At 37.5% G+C, this 17,970-nt stretch overlaps 1 protein-coding gene across 1 annotated transcript; it reads left to right on the top strand.

Annotated features, from left to right (window-relative positions):
- Nucleotides 1-219: 219 nt before the first annotated feature.
- Nucleotides 220-17,424, top strand: ASCC2 (activating signal cointegrator 1 complex subunit 2). Its single transcript, XM_072415284.1, has 18 exons — nt 220-376; nt 5,018-5,176; nt 5,416-5,586; nt 6,324-6,453; nt 6,794-6,861; nt 8,896-9,003; nt 9,086-9,198; nt 10,613-10,687; nt 11,924-12,031; nt 12,117-12,185; nt 12,598-12,672; nt 13,394-13,562; nt 13,688-13,896; nt 14,700-14,819; nt 15,493-15,690; nt 15,857-15,953; nt 16,122-16,201; nt 17,178-17,424. Exons 1-18 carry the CDS (start codon nt 296-298, stop codon nt 17,347-17,349), a joined length of 2,202 nt encoding a protein of 733 aa, XP_072271385.1. The 5' UTR covers nt 220-295; the 3' UTR covers nt 17,350-17,424.
- The last annotated feature ends 546 nt before the right edge of the window (nt 17,425-17,970 follow it).

Raw genomic sequence — 17,970 nt, forward strand, 5'->3', positions numbered from 1 at the left:
TGTATTAGTCTGTCATTTGCAATCCCTATTTAATGTACAGCGCTGCGTAATATGTTGGCGCTATATAAATCCTGTTTAATAATAATAATAAAAAGCACTGTTGTCATGGCAGCCATGATCCCAGTGACTATATGGCTACACCTCTATGGCGGCTGTGAGGACGTATTGACAAGCCCCCTCTACTGCCTCTAGTGTCCGTGCAGTGTAGTATCCGGAGCGGTGACAGTGCCCCAGTGTCACGTGACGCTGCCCCTCACTGTGCCTGCTGTATTGTGCTCTATTCCCTGTAACCAACATGCCGAACCTTCCATTAGACGAGATTCAGATCACTCAGAGGGACCCAGGGACTGGACGGCCGTACTCTATTAGTGCTTTGGTGAGAGTTTTACAGTATGACATATTCTATGTACTTTCTACTACAAGGTGGCGGAAGTTGTGGTTACACATAGCTGGGTCTTTTTAATTCGCTTTGGAATTTGCAACTTAAACATCTCATCATGTGTTTAGGATGTAGGTGGAGAAATATGAGGACAAGCCAAGCACAAAAAGTCCTGTTAGTCACCAGAAATGCTACACGTCTAGTTCTCTAGTGGCAGCCATTTATAGTGCTGATTGTATGTAAGGATGAGTACACTGTCATGTGAGCAGTGTGTGCAATTATGTTGTGTCTTTATTTATGGCTGCTGACTGATTGATCGCTGTCTTCTGTATTGTATCAGATTTGACAACTTCCAGTGCTGAGGTACCACAATGCTGCCCAATCCTATGTAGTAACCCCCATCTTTCCAGACACCTAACCCTAACACCCCTTCCCATCCACCTAATCCCTGCCCAGTGCCTACTCCTAAACTTTGTGCTCAGTAGTTATTACTAGTGGTAAAGGACAAAACCAGACACTGCATCTGCAGATTTGGCAGTTTGTTGTGTTTTTTACTATATAGGTGACAATGATGAGTTTGAAAAATGGAAACTATAGTTCATATGGGATGGTTGCTATGGACATGGAGGCTGCGCTCAGCTGCACTGCTGAGCATGCCTGCTGTAGCCATGGCAACCATCTAGTATGTCTGTTTCCTTATATTTACATTCTTCAGCCATATAGTAAATCATGAACTCTCATCATAAGCCGGCTCACTCCATTACTACACTACAGCACACAAAATATTGTACACGTGTTACAACATGTGTTTCTTAAAGCAATCTATAGTAGTTGCTGAAACTACTTCCTGAGGGAGCTGATTCCACATTTTCACAGACCTTACAGTGATGAATCCCTTCCTTATCCGGAGAATTAACTTCTTTTCCTCCAGACCCAAAGAGTGCCCTCTTGTTCTTTGTAATGATCTTAAAGTGAATAATGGGGAAGAGAGTTTTCTATATGGACTGTTTATATATTTATACAGGGTGATCATATCCCCCCTTATACGTCTTTTCTGAAGGGAGAAAAGATTCATTTCAGCTAATCTCTTCTCATAGCTGAGCTCCTCCTTTCCTTTTATTAATTTAGTTGCCCTTCTCTGCACTCTCTCCAATTCCACAATGTCCTTTTTGTGAACTGGTGCCTAAAACTGGACTGCATATTCCAGATGAGGTCTGACCAATGCTTTGTACAGGGGCAAGATTTTGTCTCCATCTCTGCAGTCTATTCCTCTTTTCAGTGTTCAGTGTTTTGGAACTTCAGAAAATCAGGTTCAGGTTGACCTTCAGGTATGTACAAAGCCCTCAGCCATACAGTATTAGACAGATAAGTGATCCAGCAGCCTTGTACAGGCATTCAAGGGATATCAGATGATTTCCGCAGGAAACAATCTTTTGTAAATATTTTCAGTGACAGATGAATGAGCACTGTACACACAGTACTGTTCTGTTCTATTAAGAGGAAACAAGCAAGCAGGACTCCAATGTGCACAGTGGTCTTTCCCAGTTGGCCCTTCATCAATCCACCATGGTTCATTGATGGACAACATCAGGGGACAGCGATACACATGTCAGATTTTGCATGAGGCAATTACAACTGTTTATCTCCGGCAAGAACAGTGTTCAACCGAGAAATTTACTGAAACTGGGTGGCAAGATTCTGTAGATGGGTAGCAGCCTTTTTATTGTGTATCGTGTATGCATGGCTTACCTTGTAAATTCAGTTATTCTGCTAGGTAAAACCCCGCCTAAATGGTATTTAATGTTTGAACAGCATAATGATTGGTTAGAACCTTTCTGTATCCACATTAGGAAGAGTTCTTCTTACTCAGACAAAACAGGAATGTAGGAAACATTTCTCTAATTAGATCAGATATTCAAGAAAAGAGGAAGTCAGTGAAAATTCCCAAATAGGATTAGCTCCTATTTCTGTTCAGATGCAATACAAGATGCATGGAACTACAGGTCACCAGCACCAGTGTGTATTTCAATATTTTGTTCATTTATTTTGTTCCTATAAAATAATTATTTACAAAATGCCTTGAAGGTTGCTGCCTCATTTCTTTAAAGCCCCCAAAACTCAATTTACATTGGAATTTACCCTATAACTGCATTTTAAGGGATACGTGCTCATTTTTGTCTAGGGAGAATATAAAAATAAAAAAGGGGTAATTGAGACATCTGTGACAGTAAGTGGTCAGGACCTGCGTTTGTGTTTTTTCCAAAGCTTTTCTTTTAATGTGTTTTACATTTGGCTGATGTAGTGCTTAGTTACCAGGCTATAGAAGGCAGCTTCATATGCTGTCATTACATTTTACCGCAAGGTCTGCTTTCATTTTGGGATCCACAATAGCGGTGTTTCTCAACCTTCTTAACATGGAGGAACCCCTACCATAATTACTATATCCACCACTCACAATACATTACTTTGGTGATCAGTGGGAAGAATGTCACCCTTACAGATAGCCAAAAGGATCATTGGTGTGACTCTAAGAACCCCTAGCAACCTCTGGAGGAACCCTGGTTGAGAAACATTGAGCTATAGTGTCAGATACATTCAGAATGTAAAGTAGACACAAATTAATTGATAATAATTTTGTCACATATGACGTCATATTTGATTATATGAGTGGATGCTATTGTTCACCTTGCATTTTGCACACTCTGGTTGCTGGCTGTCATGCAAACCTTCTGGCTTGAATACATCACTAACCCAAAGTATGTGAAGAATGTCTGCTGCCTCTACTTATCTGCATACTTGTGCAGTGTACAGTGATTTCAAATATTAAAGCCAGGTCATTTAAAGCTGAAGTTTCATTTGTATTATATTGTCTTCTCTGGTTCCTTCTCCATCATCACCCCGTTAATCAACTATTTAAAAAAAAATAATTTTTATTACATACCTAAATGAAGACCTAGTAAAAAAATCACTGAGTGTTTGTGCATCCTTATGGAATGCAGGTAAATCAGAAGGAGGTGACAGGGTGCTTTACATAACTTCCTGAAAACATCACAGTACTGTTTTAGTATTTCTCTCAAGAGCCCTTAGCCCTAATGCAAGCAGTGTTGTGACTTTTAGGAGTTATGCAAATATCAAAATGCTATGGCGGTAGGATGTCAGTAAAGAGGAGTTGTATTTCCTTTCTAGGTATGTGGCATTTATACCCACATGTGATGCTGATCCTTCATAACACCAGGGAATGCATTTTTTGTTGAGTTAGATCTTACACTTGTTTTTTTACTAATTTTTGGGGGGTGAATCTAGAAATGACTTTCAGTTTTTTGCTATCACATCCAGTTTTTACGATATAGAGTACCCTCCATTTTTGTCAAAAAACATACAAAGTTTACATACAATGAAGAAATAATGAAATAATAACTTGATCTGTTTATTTCAAATTCTTTTGTTCATACAAAGGATTTATTGTTACTCTATGACATTTTTTTTACAGTAAAACATTTGAAAATTAATTGGGTAAGCAGAGTTTCTGGACAAATTCTGTGTAGTTATTTGCTCGTGTGTTTCCAGGAAAGTCCTTGACAATGGCTTTGAATGATAACCAAGCATTCTATTTGACTTCTGACATTGTCCTGATGAAATGTTCATCTTTAATGAGCTGCCGAATCTGTAGACCATCAAACACACCGGCCTTTTTTTTTTTCAAATGACAGGCTAGGAAATGCCAAAATTAGGTACATGAAACAGTCTCCTTCAGTTGGCAAAGCTTTAGGGAACTGCTTCATCAGACCCAGTTTCATGTGCAGAGGCTGGAATATAATATTCTTTCTATCAACACGTGGCTCATGTAGAATGTTTGGATCACCTGGTTTTAGAGCAGACCTTGGAGGCCAATTCCTTTCCACCCAATGCCTCTCACGAGCTCTGCTGTCCCACATGCACAGATAACATGATACTTGGTGTATCCGCGTTGCTGACCAAGAAGGAAGCATACCATTTTAAGGTCAACACAGATGACCCAATTGTGTTGGTGATTTTGCAACAACTCAGTGACTCTCTTTATGTCTGTCTTTATATTCTTCACAAATAGAAACTGAATGGCCAATTGGGACTGACCCAAATATATTGTCATTGTGAAGGAGGACACACTTTAAGCTCTGCTTTGAGCTATCCATGAATAGTTGCCATTCAGTTGACGGTAACGAAAACTGGCACTGGGATTTCATCTGAATGAGCCACTGGGTGTATAGCCAAAGTTTTCGCTATACAAAAGTAACAGTCACTGAAATGATCTCCTGGCTCTCGCCAAACCATGGTGAAACTGCCACAAGTATAACAAGCTAACCTATGATTGTGTAGTAAAGCAGCAGCAACACTCCTCTTACCATTCAGCTGCCTTTCCACTGTGCTGTGCTGTAAAACCTGATTGGATTACACTGTCACGCTTTATTTTTTATTCTAACAAAACTATCAGAGTATCATTCATTCCATGATTCCATATGTCTATTCAGTGTTGTAGAAGCAGAATATACATAGACGTGCTCGAATGTATTCAATTTTTAATCTCTACCGATACTTCTGCTTTAGGTGCATTCATTTATAAAGCTCCAGTTAACAGTGTCTGTCTTTTTAACTCTTCAGAACCCAAAGAGAGTGGTATCCAGGAACTTTTTACCATATACACCCCCACCTGAATCCTGTTCTCCAGCAGTCTTGGAGGAATTTTTGGAAAGAGCAGATTTTATCACAAAAGATTTGCAATGGTTGTTATCACTGCCCCATGACTGTTTCTGGTGTCAGGTAAGGAAATTACAATTTTTTTGGATATTATTATTTTTCCTGCTTTTCTTATTGTTGCTTTCTTGACTTTTGGCTGTACTTCATTTTATTTTTCTATTCATTGGATTAATGATCATTCCTACAGTTGGTCTAAGTTTTTTTTCTGGCGTATGTATTTCTTCTTCTTTCTTTTGTCCTATTTTCCACTAATAATAATTTTGCCTCTTTTTCTTGTTTGATTTTTTTCTTGTCCTCTACAGGTGATATTTGATGAATCTTTGCAGAAATGCCTTGACTCATTTTTGAGCAATGCCCCCCGTAAATATGATCGATGTACTCCTTACCCACCTACTGTGCAGCAAGTGCAGGATAAACTTCATCGCTATGTCTTTCTAACTTTCCTGCGAATGTCAACACATAAAGAATCAAAGGTATACCACTATCTTCTTTATTGGATATCAGTACCAACAGAAATATAGAAGCTTCTGCCTTCTTCAAAATGCTTGTTGGGCCCTACCGGATAACACTAGTTTTTGAGTCTTTGACCTGGAAAAAGCATGCTGCTTGTGAAGTAAGGGAAAAACTCAGAACTTGCTCTGGTTCTTTGCTCATAAAGTATTGAAGCCAATGGATCAACCTAAAAACTAAGTTCCCCATTGGTGCAGTTCACGTATATTCTCAGTTCAGCTTTCCCCTTGTTTAATTTTTTACTTTGTGTTGAAATCCCAGAAACCCTTCTATGAAGGGGGTCACCTACTCTTTTGTTCATTTAGTTTTTTATAGTCCTGTTGGTGTGAGATTGAACTGTCTCACATTAGAACTATAGGATTATTTTATGACATGGATGACAATTGTCATAGACCCATGTTTTCTACATGAGTTAGCATATTATTACATACCTAAATGACAACTGGTCTTTTTGGAGTGGTTAGTGGCAGTGGTATTTGTAACATAGTGGATTAAATGCAGCCTTTATTAGATACCAATGGTTCAGTTGCAAATTAGGCTCAAAGATGTTTTCTTGTATGAACTATTATCTGACATTCCCCCAAACAGTCAATGGTGGAGAATCTTCCAGATCCATGTGTTTCATTAGCAGTAATATTTGTCCACCAGAGACTGCTTTAGTGATATTTATCTTGTTATTCTTGCTTTTTGTTCCATGCAGGATCATCATATTACTCCCTCTGTTTTTGGTGAGATTATATACAACAACTATCTCTTTGACATTCCCAAACTTTTGGATATATGTGTTCTGTTCGGCAAAGGAAACTCTGCCCTTCTGCAGAAGATGATTGGTAAGTCCTACTACCATTACAGCCCTTTTCTGAAATACAGATTTACAAAACTGAAACAATATGGGGTATTGACATAACAAACAAGTAGGATTCTTCTTGTTGTTGTTCTCGGTTGTTGCATTTTGCATCATTTTCCTTGCACATCATCATTGAGGGTTCAGATAACCACACCTTCCGGTTCCAAACAGGTCTACACAAGAAAAATGTCAAAAAGATATGTGCAATTGTAATGATAACAAAACACATCCTGCACATATTTAAGTCATCATAATCCATGTGCTTCTGGTTTGCTTTTTTCCTATCTCCATGCTTGATATAATTCTCTGTTGTGTATTTACAGGTAACATTTTTCAGCAGCAGCCAAGCTATTACGAGGATCTTGATGAGAGCATACCAACATTACTACAGGTAGGGGAATCATTGGGAGATATTTAGTCAGTACGTTAACACTTGGGGCTCTATTTATAAAACAGGGAATCAGACATTCCCTCAAATATTCCCTTGTTGTAATCTTTCAGGTCCATGTGTTTAAAATCCAGTAATTGGTTCCCACCATTTTCATTTGCTTTCTGTTTTATTTCTGTCACAGTCTGTCCTGGTGATAACTATCACTAGGCCCATTGGGTGACACAAGCATAGGTAAAGCTATGTCAGAGGTTTTCAACTTTTCACACTATAACAAAAAAATACACTAAAAAAATATAATTCTCTTTGACTTGACTTTATATGTGGTGTGTTTGTGGACTAAAAACATAAAGTGTAGTGTGTTTTCTTTATTTATTATGGCCAGGTCTAAACATACAAACGTTAAAATACCGTATTTTTTGCCGTATAAGACACACTTTTTCTTCCCCAAAACTGGGGGGGGAAAAGTTGGTGCGTCTTATACGACAAATGTGTTATAAAATAATTAAAATAATATACTCACCCGATACCCGATCCTGCGTGTGTCTCCTGTCCTCTCTGGCTGCAGCGTGTGTCTCCTCCTGGCTGCAGTGCAGAGTGAAAGAAGCCGGCACAGCGCCCCCTGCTGATCCCTGCCCTAACTGCCGTACAGTGGAAAAAAAGGTAAGAACGGCACAGAGTGATCAGAAGGGGAATTTGAATGGCAGAGTGATCAGAAGGGGAATTTGAATGGCACAGAGTGATCAGAAAGGGAATTTGAATGGCACATGAGTGATCAGAAGGGGAATACCGGTATGAATGGCACATGAGTGATCAGAAGGGGAATAATCTTTCAGAATCTTTTTTTCTAGATTTTCCTCCTTTAAAATTGGGTGCGTCCTATATTCCAGAGCGTCTTATACGGCGAAAAATACGGTATATATTTATTGCTGTACATCATTGATACTTTTATTCCAGCTGGAATTTAAAACGGAAAACACTTACAGAAAAAAATAAATTGCGACCAGGCAGGTCTTTAATTGCAGAAGGGACAGGCAGTAAAATAACCTTACTTGGCTGATTGCATTTTTAAATTCACTGCTGTGGTGGCACCCATAGGTGCTTTTGGATCTCTTGTCATATTGTAAAATAACAGTAAAACAAAAATTAAAATTGATCAAAAACCATAATTTAGTTTCTTTTAAAAGTCCAGAAGTGTCAGCATCCTCTCCAGCATCCCATGATGCAATTCCCAGTGTGTGATCAATCTGTCACCAGGTTTGGGTGTTGTCTCCTAAGAAGTGCATATTTTTAGACAGCTATTATTGTTTATCTTTTTCTTTAGAAGCATTTATAGAGGAATCCTTGTTGTTTTCTGAGCCTTTCCTGTTCTTCAGGAATACAATGATGTCTATAACCCACATATGTTGCTTTAGTCTGTCAGGTTGGAAATAGCAGAGGACCATGGCAGGACAAGGGACTGGAACGTATCCTGCGGGTTTATCCTTTAGGAGAGACATCTAGAAAATTCCTACTGTGTCTAATCAAGGTCACTTGTGCAGTGTATTCCTATCACTGTGCAATACTACTAAGCAAAAAGCACAACCTGTATGTGCAAAGAGCAAATATCGCTGTCCCTGATTCATAAAAAATTATGTCAGAATTCATGACCTGTGTACTTATTCTAGTTTTGTGACTCGTAAGTTATAGAATCCTTTGAATCACAAATTCTATATACTTCACATTATTTTACTTATGTAGATAAAGATAGCCATAACACTATATTGTGCCTTTATTGTCTTTGCTATTTTATTTTTTCCATAGCACAGTGCACTTTGCTTTATTAAATAATAATTTGTGTTGGTTAAACTATTTCAATAGAGGTTGTCATTTTGTAGCGTTTTTGCTATACTGACTGGAAGTAGATATCTATTTTTCTAGGGAACAATACCTTGGAAATTTTTGTGTTCTATTGAAATACTGTTCCTTACTGTAATTGTATTAGATTTGTTCTACAAACCTATCTTTCCGACATCTTTTTTTCACAATCCTTTAAAGGTATTTAGCTCCATTATGAAGGTTTGTGGTCTTCAGCAGGACGATTGTAAAGAACCCCTGAAGCTCAGAGATGCAAAGCCTTCATCGCCTCTAGATATGGCAGAGCAGGTCAGTCACTTATGTTTGTTTTGCTGAAGCACTGACATTTTCCTTCTTCTCAGAACTCCTTGATGTTTTTCTATAATTACAGGAACTGCAAGATGCTATCTTTTATTTCTGTGACACATCCAGCACAATTTGGGCCTTTCTTGAAATTTTTCCATCTGCTTCTAAAACATTACAAAAACACAATTTCTTGAGTGGGTGAGTAAATATAGCAAGTAATTGTTTTCTCCAGTACTGTTTGTTCCTGATACAAATATATATTATAATTATATATATTCTTTCGCATTGAAATCCTGCTGTTTATTCATATTGCTGATTATGGGGATAAGACTTGTAGCAGAAGTAATTCATCTTTTTCGATTGAGGGTATTATCTATCACAATTTAGGCTCCTAGAGCTATGTTACCTGTTACCTCCTGGGCTTCCAGACTTATATACTATCCATATAATACTACAATTTCAATAACCACATCTACAATCTTCACATACACTGATATTGTTGCATTCTCATATTGTTAGTTGTTATGTCCTGAAACAGAAACCCGGTTGTATACTTGACAGAATATGACCCTACCTATTTATGAGCCTCTTTTCCTGCCTGTTTTTTTTAGCAAGGAAACACATATCATTACAAATACATTGCAACTGTGATAGTGCTTATTGCTAAATGACAATAATGATTGGACATGTTTGCTATTTCCACTATTTTATTTTAGTTCTTCCTTTGGGTCTTTCCTGCAAGTGAAATAAAAAAAAATGCCTATATTTAATCGGTTTTGTTCAGGGTAGCAGTTTGAAATTAGTCAGCCTTTTTCAAATACTGTTCTTTTGTCCTGATTTATCTTTTTTTTTTTTTTCTCAAAAAGAATATATATAAGGGACACACCACATAGTTCCTGAACTATCACTGGTCATGTGTGCTGGAGTAGGCAGAAGAATGGTGCCAATCAAGCACAAAGACATGCCAGGACCCCTAATCCTTTGTCAACATTTATAAATGCTTTTATAGTAGACACCATAGCATTTTTAGGTCTGCCTGTACAGATTACCGAGAGTATAGGCTATATCAAAATGTAACCTTATCTCAAACACATCCTAAATAGAACCTAACTACAGGGTTCCAAGGGCATATGTTTGCCTTTCTTTTTAATAGTTGCAGTTACAATTTTTTAATATATTTTAATTCAACTAGACTGGCAAAATGTAGATCAACACCAATTATACAGCATGCATACTGTCTATAAGGTTAAATGTAGGAAATGCACAACAGCGTATGTCAGACAAACTAAACCACATGAAGATTGGTTGGAAATAAATACCAAATTATTAAACCCTTTATTACCAAATAATTTAGTATCAGGACACGGATGGCAGCTGCATCTATAATGGATATTCTGGTATGTGCAAATGCATCTCTTAAACACATGCAAACTTTAAAGTTGTTTGAATGAACCTAATTTTGCATGGAATCTCATAATGCAGATCAGTGTAGAATAAAACTGCTTTATATTAGTGCTGAACATCTAGTGAGGATAAAGTCAAAGTATTGAGCGTACCAATATATAAATAAATAATTTCTGAAATATTTGACTGAATGCATTCTTTTTTTCAGCCTAAGTTCCTTCTATGAATTATGTTGCCCAGAGCTTGAATCTGCAATTATAAAGAGGAAGTTTGTGGATGAAAGGTAAGAAATCTGCATTTACTGCTTTAGGACTATCACTGTCATTTCTTTACATATTTCTCCTCCATCAAACCAAGGCATGTTTGTGTTCTAATTCCACATAATCAATGCCTGTCACCTAAACATTTATAAAACAAGCTTATAATTATAAGATGCAGCTGACTTAAAATGTAATAAATCTGAAAGACAGATTCTTTCCTGAAATCAATTTATTGCAAGAAAAATAAAGTTCTGTCTCTAAGCTGAAATGCAGGAAAATGCATGACAGTATCTGGGATTTGCCTTGTCAGACAATAATCATCTTTGTTAAATTATTATGAAAATACTGTAAATATTTGACACAAAATATGTCAGAATGTTACAGTAAGTCAGATTATCAATGGAAACTTGGTAGTACAACATTTTCAAGGTGGTCGGGTACCGGACTGCGTTTTAGTTGCCACATTCAATACTGTTGAATGGTGTTTAGCAGTTTCAGACCTTATCATTTCAAAAGGGGTTTCTTCTATTTAATTAAACCATAGTTTCTTTAGGTGAGACAGGTACATATTAGCTTAGCATCAGAGTTGCAAATCGTAGCTGTACACAACTACTTCTGCTATAAATAAATCCTATATTCTAATTGCTGGGTGTAAACTAAATTCTAGACTATGGCTGCAATGCAGATCATTACCTTTCCTAGCAATATCCTGCTTTCTCAATGAACAGTAGATCATAAATTGTTCAATAAAATAGAGACTTGGACTGAATTAGGCATTTTCACTTTAAATTATTTAGACTTTTTGCAATAAACATTTCCAAATGTACTTCTAGGTATTCTGCTTCGATTGTGTGCTATTAAAATTATAATGCATTAAGGGGTAATTTTTATGCTATTTTATAACCCAGAATAACCCAGAAATTTACAAAAAATCCTCAACCGGTTCTGGAAATGTCATTGTACCTAAAAGGAAAATTAACTTTAAATGTAAAGATGGGCATACCAGTGCTCTTGGTATAGCACACGCGTAGTATGTGAGGGCATCTGAGCACTCCTTTGCCTTCTGCCTCATAACTGTACATTTGCTGTGTAAGGTCTAGAGAACTGATCTCTGACTGCTAATCTCAGGAGATTTCAAGATTACACAGGTTAGTTCCTCTTTAAACGAGTGTTGGAAGAAATGATTATTACTAATAATGCTTGGTTTAGTCTAAAGTCAATAGTATTTGTACATTTTGATGTTTTATTTTTCTTTCTAGCATGCAACTGGATCTCTGGAGAAGATTGTGTCACTCCAAGAAGAAGTTATTAGAAATCTCTCACATTCTTATTAGCAACACTTGTCTTCAGCCCATTTTAGAACACAGGTTGGTGGAAAGCCAACACAGCATGTTTGTCAGAGCTCTATGTCTTAGATATAGACTGCTTAACTCACCATTTTTTCTTTTACAGAGCAGAAAATATTCAACCTTATGTGGAGGAATTTTTGCAAATATTAACAAATCTTCTTCCAGAAAGGCGGTAGGTAAATCAGTTCTGAGATGAAATAAATTTACAGTTCTGTCTGCTAGTCTTTATAAGCAGTTAGTCTGTTAAATGGTTTAACATTTCCCATCAAATGGTTTAACATTTCCCATCAAATGGTTTACCATTTCCCATCTGCATTTATTCTTTTCTGATGAGAAGACACAAAGGTAGCAGACAGGAAAAAGAACACCTGTATGTTGAAATTCCATTTTAAGGCTCTTGTGCACAATTTCTTTGCCTAAAACTATTTAATGATTTTCAAATTAGGATGTTAGATGTTATTTTGGAGGCTGAAGTACTGTGTCGTATTACCTAATTATCCTTCTTCCTCTTGGCAACTGAACCCAAAAATGTGTAATTGTTTTTTTTTTTTTTTTTTTTTTAATATGCCTGTGTTTTTCTTCAGGTTTCTATGTGATTATGATGAAAAATTCCCAGTCGTTGAGGATATCAGCTTGCTTCAACAGGTTTCCCCTTCACTGTATCCTTTTATAATTCTTAAAGTTAAAAAGAATTGTTAGGGTATCCTTTTTTTGAGAAAATCTAGAAGGAAAGTAAAAATGTAGTTGATATATTTTTATAAGGCTAACATAATATATTTTAAGAGCAATTTTGAAAGCACTTTTCTTTTTTGGGTATGATTTCATACATGTATTCCTTGTTTGAGGGAAATCTGAACTTATTTGGGGTGAAACACTCAAAGCAGTGAAGCCAAAAAAAATAGGGATTTTCTTTGTTAATAAAAAAAAGAAATGCACCCCAGTAATGAACCGCTTTTTAGTAAAGCCAGAGGTAGCCAAGCTAAAACTGCACTGGCATATAAGGGAAGCACCACTGACCATTACCCCAGAGGATATCACTGGAAAGTTTTAGGATGGAGGAATAAGCTTGCCTCGAGTAATGCCAACACATTTCATTGATGCTAGATGACTGAAAGGAAAGAAAATGTCTAAAAGAGGAAGGCCATAGCTAGCACAGAGCAGTAGGAGAAGACTTGTTGATTTTTCATCAGAAAGGAAATTAGGTGGGCTTTAGGATACCTGCTGCAGCTTTCTTGCTTCATGTGTGCAAAGTGAAATGTGCAGAGGATTAGGTACTCCCTTTCATGACAGCAATATACTCTCTACAAGCCTAGAATTAACAAAAGGTAAAGCTGGAGATAAAGGTGTAAACACAAAAGTGTTTCTTTAACTCTTTGTAAGTGATGAGACTCGAACCACTTATATTTTGAATGGTGTGCAGAGTGCATGGACTGAGGCTCGAAAATTTAAACCACACATTCCAACCCCTGCTTCCAATAGAGCAAAGAGAGATTCTGAAGGAGAATGTGGCAGTACAGAACAAAACTCACAGTACTTAGATGAACCTGAAGTAAGTACTCCCAGCTACTCTTTCACTGACCTTGCTTGTCCTTAGTCTCACTTTTTCTGTTTCTTTGTTTTTTCTGAAACATCTCATTGCCTAATTTTATTTGCTTTGATTTTACTTTGTGTTAGTGCTTAGGAGCTACAGCAGGACCATTTCCAAGTGGGGTGGAACTGGACTCATTGGTGTCACAGGTGAAAGATTTGCTCCCTGATCTTGGGGAGGGATTTATATTAAAATGCCTTGAAGAATATGGCCACAATGTTGAATCTGTTATCAACCACTTACTGGAGGACAACCTGTCACCACATCTACAAGGACTGGATCGCACTATGCCTAGGTAAAGAGAAGCAAAGAACAGATCTGTCAGTGTAATTTGTATCAATCAGTTACATGCCATCTTATCCCTACTCTGTTCTAATTCTCAGTATTGTAAGTCCAATAAATTAACTTCAAAGCAAGCCATCACTGCCCTCTGCATTTGAAGGTACTGTGAAGCAATTTATTCTCAATAGGAAAAGTGCTTAAATTATTCAAGTCCTTCTCTTGGGTGGGTCAGCTCCTTTCTGCTCCACCTACCACCAGTAATTTGGCACTTTTCTAGGCTTCTAATCTATAATATAAACACAAAGCAGGTACTCCAAGCTTTCCAGAGAAAGTATTGTATGCAAGCACTGTATGCACTGTATTTTTGTAAGTAGACTGCAGTTAGCTGCAGTGTTGTATGTGCTAATAAGAAACATGCTGATTGCAGTAGGAAACAAAATACCAGAAAGTTAAGCTTATCAGTCTGATCTGCTTCATCTCTCACTGTCTAGTCACAGGCATGGGAAGGGAGAAGGCCTGTAGGCATTTATTGCAGCACAACAAATATGTCTCCTTATCATGGGGTGACAAATATTTAAGTTCTTTGGCAGGTAAAACAGCTTTCACCTGTTTTTCGTCCATATACTAGGCAAAGATAGGAGCTTTCACAGAGGCAGTAGATACACAGAGGTCAGTGACAGTGGATTAAGACAGGTAACAATGATGTTTCTTCTGATTGGGACTGCACACTACAGTTTAAAATAAATAAAAAACAGGTGATTCGGATTATTGTTTTCATTTCAAACTGTGGTTGTGACATTTCTTCATGCCTTGTAGACAGCAGAAGGTGGATCCATGTCCTCTTGTCTCGTCGAGGTCAAATGTTTTTGCAGAGGATGAATTTGATGTATTCAGCAGAGATGTTGTGGACACATCGAGGATTTGGAAAGGAAGGAGGTAAGGATCATTTTGAATAATGGGCTCTGCATCTTACTGGCAGTATTACCACAGGGACTATAAGTGTACTTTAAGTGTAATGTAATGTTTAACATGGCAGAACTCATTTTAGACGTCTGTATTCCTGTTAATTTTATGGCAAAATATTAGTTTAAAATAAATGTGCAGATTTTAACATGTAGCAAGATTATTACTCCTACTTTGTAGCTACAATTTTTTAATACCTTTGTAGAATTAAAAAAAAATGTTCTTTGGAATGCTACTGCATGTTTGGGAATGTAGCCCACTGCAATGCATTGTGTTGAGAACGTACATTGAGGTGCATTTCCAAATGGATGGAACTGCATCACACAAACACTCAAAACACACGTTGTAATGTGTTGCCGTTTGCATGCATTTCGTCAGTGCAGTAGAGTGGACAGTTTTTATAGGAGATGTGTCCATTAGGAACATGAGGGACTGCCATTGCAGTTATTTTCTGCTATATAATGCTAGTTGCAAGGTCGTCATGACAATTTCAGGGTTTAAGTACTTTCTTGACCACTAACGTTGTAAAATCCTACAGATCAGGAGTTCTGTCTTTGGTTGCTGCATACGTTTTCTAGGCTGGAGGCCTTTTTTAAATATTTGCTCAAAAATTGTAAAACTATAAACATTTTTTTTCTCTTTCTAGAAAACAGGAAAGTGCAACACAACTGCTGGCAGATAAAAGTGAAATACTGGCACAGAAAGAGCGCTACACTCAGTATAGTATGATCTCAGAGGAACTCCCAGTAGATGCAGATTATGATGATGAGTATGATGATACATATGATGGAAACCAGATTGGAGCAAATGATGCAGATTCTGATGATGAGCTGATCAGCCGCAGGTAAGTATAGCCCTGGCTGTTAAAGTAGACCGTCAGTGAGAGATTATGAAAGCTGCCATTGCTGACCCGGTTCTAAAAAATATAGCTTAACTGGTTGGTGTTCTGCTTCCTCGCTTCTTGAATAATGTATTTATTGTATCGTGTTATTTTCTTCCCTATTTTCAAGACCGTTCACCATTCCTCAAGTGTTAAGATCCCGAAACCAAGAAGATGTAGAGGAGGAAATAGAAGAGAATGAAGCTGAAGAGGAAACTGGTCCAAAGGTAAAAAAAAAGTTGTAGAGGTTGTATTTAAAAAAAAAAAAAAAAAAAAAAACACATGTGCATCTAAAAAAATGTGTAAAATGTTTGCTTTGGATTATCTATATGAATTTCATTTCTCTGAGTTTCTTTGTACAAATAGCTAAGCAGCAACATCTTTTCTCTTAACAGCCCGATCACTTTATTCAGGACCCAGCAGTGCTGAGGGAACGAGCAGAAGCCAGAAGAGCAAATTACTATGCCAGGAAAGGGTAAGCCCTTCTCATGTTTCTACTGACATATGTTCGGCATCAAGACTTCCAAAATCTTGATCTAGGTCTACCGTAAACTGGGGTTCTGCAAATACCCTTGTTATGTAAGTAGGGGTGATTTGCGGTTGATCCCTTCTGGACACTCTGTCATTTTGCCTCTACTTCTAGTGCTGGGTGTGATAATTCTGAGTTTGGTTCTGCAATATTACTTTTTTTTACCAGTCTTAGTTTTCTCTCTTGTGACGGGCACAAATGGATGTCATCCTGGGGGATCTGGACTACCTGTGAAACCTGAGTCGGGCCATAGATTCAGCCTCATGCTACTGTACAGTACCAGTAGTGACCATGGCACCAGCAGAATGCTGGTATGATTAGTCAGGAAGAATACGGAAAGAGAAAGGTTTGTGGTAAAACCATTTTATTTTTGGGAGGTTGGCATGCTGTTGCCCCTCCTGTCTACCACTTGTTGCTTTAATTTGCACCACAGCAGGTAAAATTTTGAACAATGTAAAAAAACTTTTCAATACTTTGTTCTTTTTTGTGTGGAACTATTGATACTTTCTGACCTAATAAAGGGAAAATGTCATAAATACATCAGCTACAGGACAGTCAGTTATTTTAGCAGGTCTTAAAGGGGTTATCCACTTTCAGCAGGGAAACAGTTATCCTGCAGGTAAAGTATGCCAACCCCACTGTGTTCACATTATGCCAATGGCCAAGCGTTCCTTATTATAGGACAAAGGTAACAAAATAATCTCTGCAAAAATAATTTTATCAGTGGTGGTTATCTCATTAGTACAGCTGAAGGTTGTGTAATCCTTCAGAAAAGTTTGCAAATTGGCTGATGTAAGGTAATATTGTTTATTTAGAGTTTGAAAATGACTTTGAAAATGAGTTTAGCAAGCAGCATATTCTCTACAGTGTGGGAGAATAAATGCAGTCACTACTATTTTTTTTTTTATATTTGTCTTTTTAGTTTCCGACATGATAACGCAGCAACTGTTGCTGGAGGGGCCCGAGGCCAGGGACAGACCCGTGAAACAACACAGGAACGCCGAAAGAAAGAAACAAACAAAGGAGCCAGAGCAAATCACAATCGTCGTGTTATGGCAGACCGCAAGAGGAATAAAGGAATGATACCCTCCTAGCATTTCATTGAGGCTGAATTAGTAAATCAAATATATTTTGTATACATCAATAAACATGCTTTGTACACTTTACAAGTTCTTAATTAAGTGGAGCAATCTTTATACTAATTCACCTACTTCCTGTGCCCCAGGAACTCATGCCTATATATATCCAAGTGTGTTGGGGGACTCAAATAAGTAATAGTTGTGCTCCAGTACCCACCCCTTGTACTTCTCTTTTGGTTAGTTATCCTAGTACCAACTATCACCTCCTGTACCTTTCCCTCATGTAGCTCAACAGTGTCTGATCAGTAGTAACTAAATTCACTCTTCATTGGCATCCCCACCAAGAGCAGCTCTGCAGTGCCTGGCAGTATTGATGTAACTTGTTTTGGCAGCCAATCACATTTACAGGGCATATAAGCACAGTGCTGCTCCTAGGGACAGTAATTATGTAACAGAAACAAAATCATAATTAGAGGGAAAAAAAGCCTTAGATGAATAAAAGGGCCTTAAGCCAAGCACTGAAAGTCAAAGGATATGCATGTTACCAATCCCCATATGAGTTCAAGGTCTAAGGAAACATTTAGAGGGGAAACTTTGTGTTTGGTAATATTAATAAAAGGTTTTTAAATTATTGAA

The sequence above is a fragment of the Pyxicephalus adspersus genome, chromosome 6 (assembly GCF_032062135.1).
Source record: "Pyxicephalus adspersus chromosome 6, UCB_Pads_2.0, whole genome shotgun sequence".
In the NCBI taxonomy this organism is placed as follows: domain Eukaryota; kingdom Metazoa; phylum Chordata; class Amphibia; order Anura; family Pyxicephalidae; genus Pyxicephalus; species Pyxicephalus adspersus.

What these genes read in the sequence shown, in the direction of transcription:
- ASCC2 (XM_072415284.1), top strand. Translation starts at nt 296, where the DNA reads ATGCCGAACCTTCCATTAGACGAGATTCAGATCACTCAGAGGGACCCA. An exon ending in CTCTAGATATGGCAGAGCAG is followed by an intron (nt 9,004 to 9,085) that starts GTCAGTCACTTA and finishes CTATAATTACAG; the next exon opens with GAACTGCAAGATGCTATCTT. An exon ending in AATCTTCTTCCAGAAAGGCG is followed by an intron (nt 12,186 to 12,597) that starts GTAGGTAAATCA and finishes GTTTTTCTTCAG; the next exon opens with GTTTCTATGTGATTATGATG.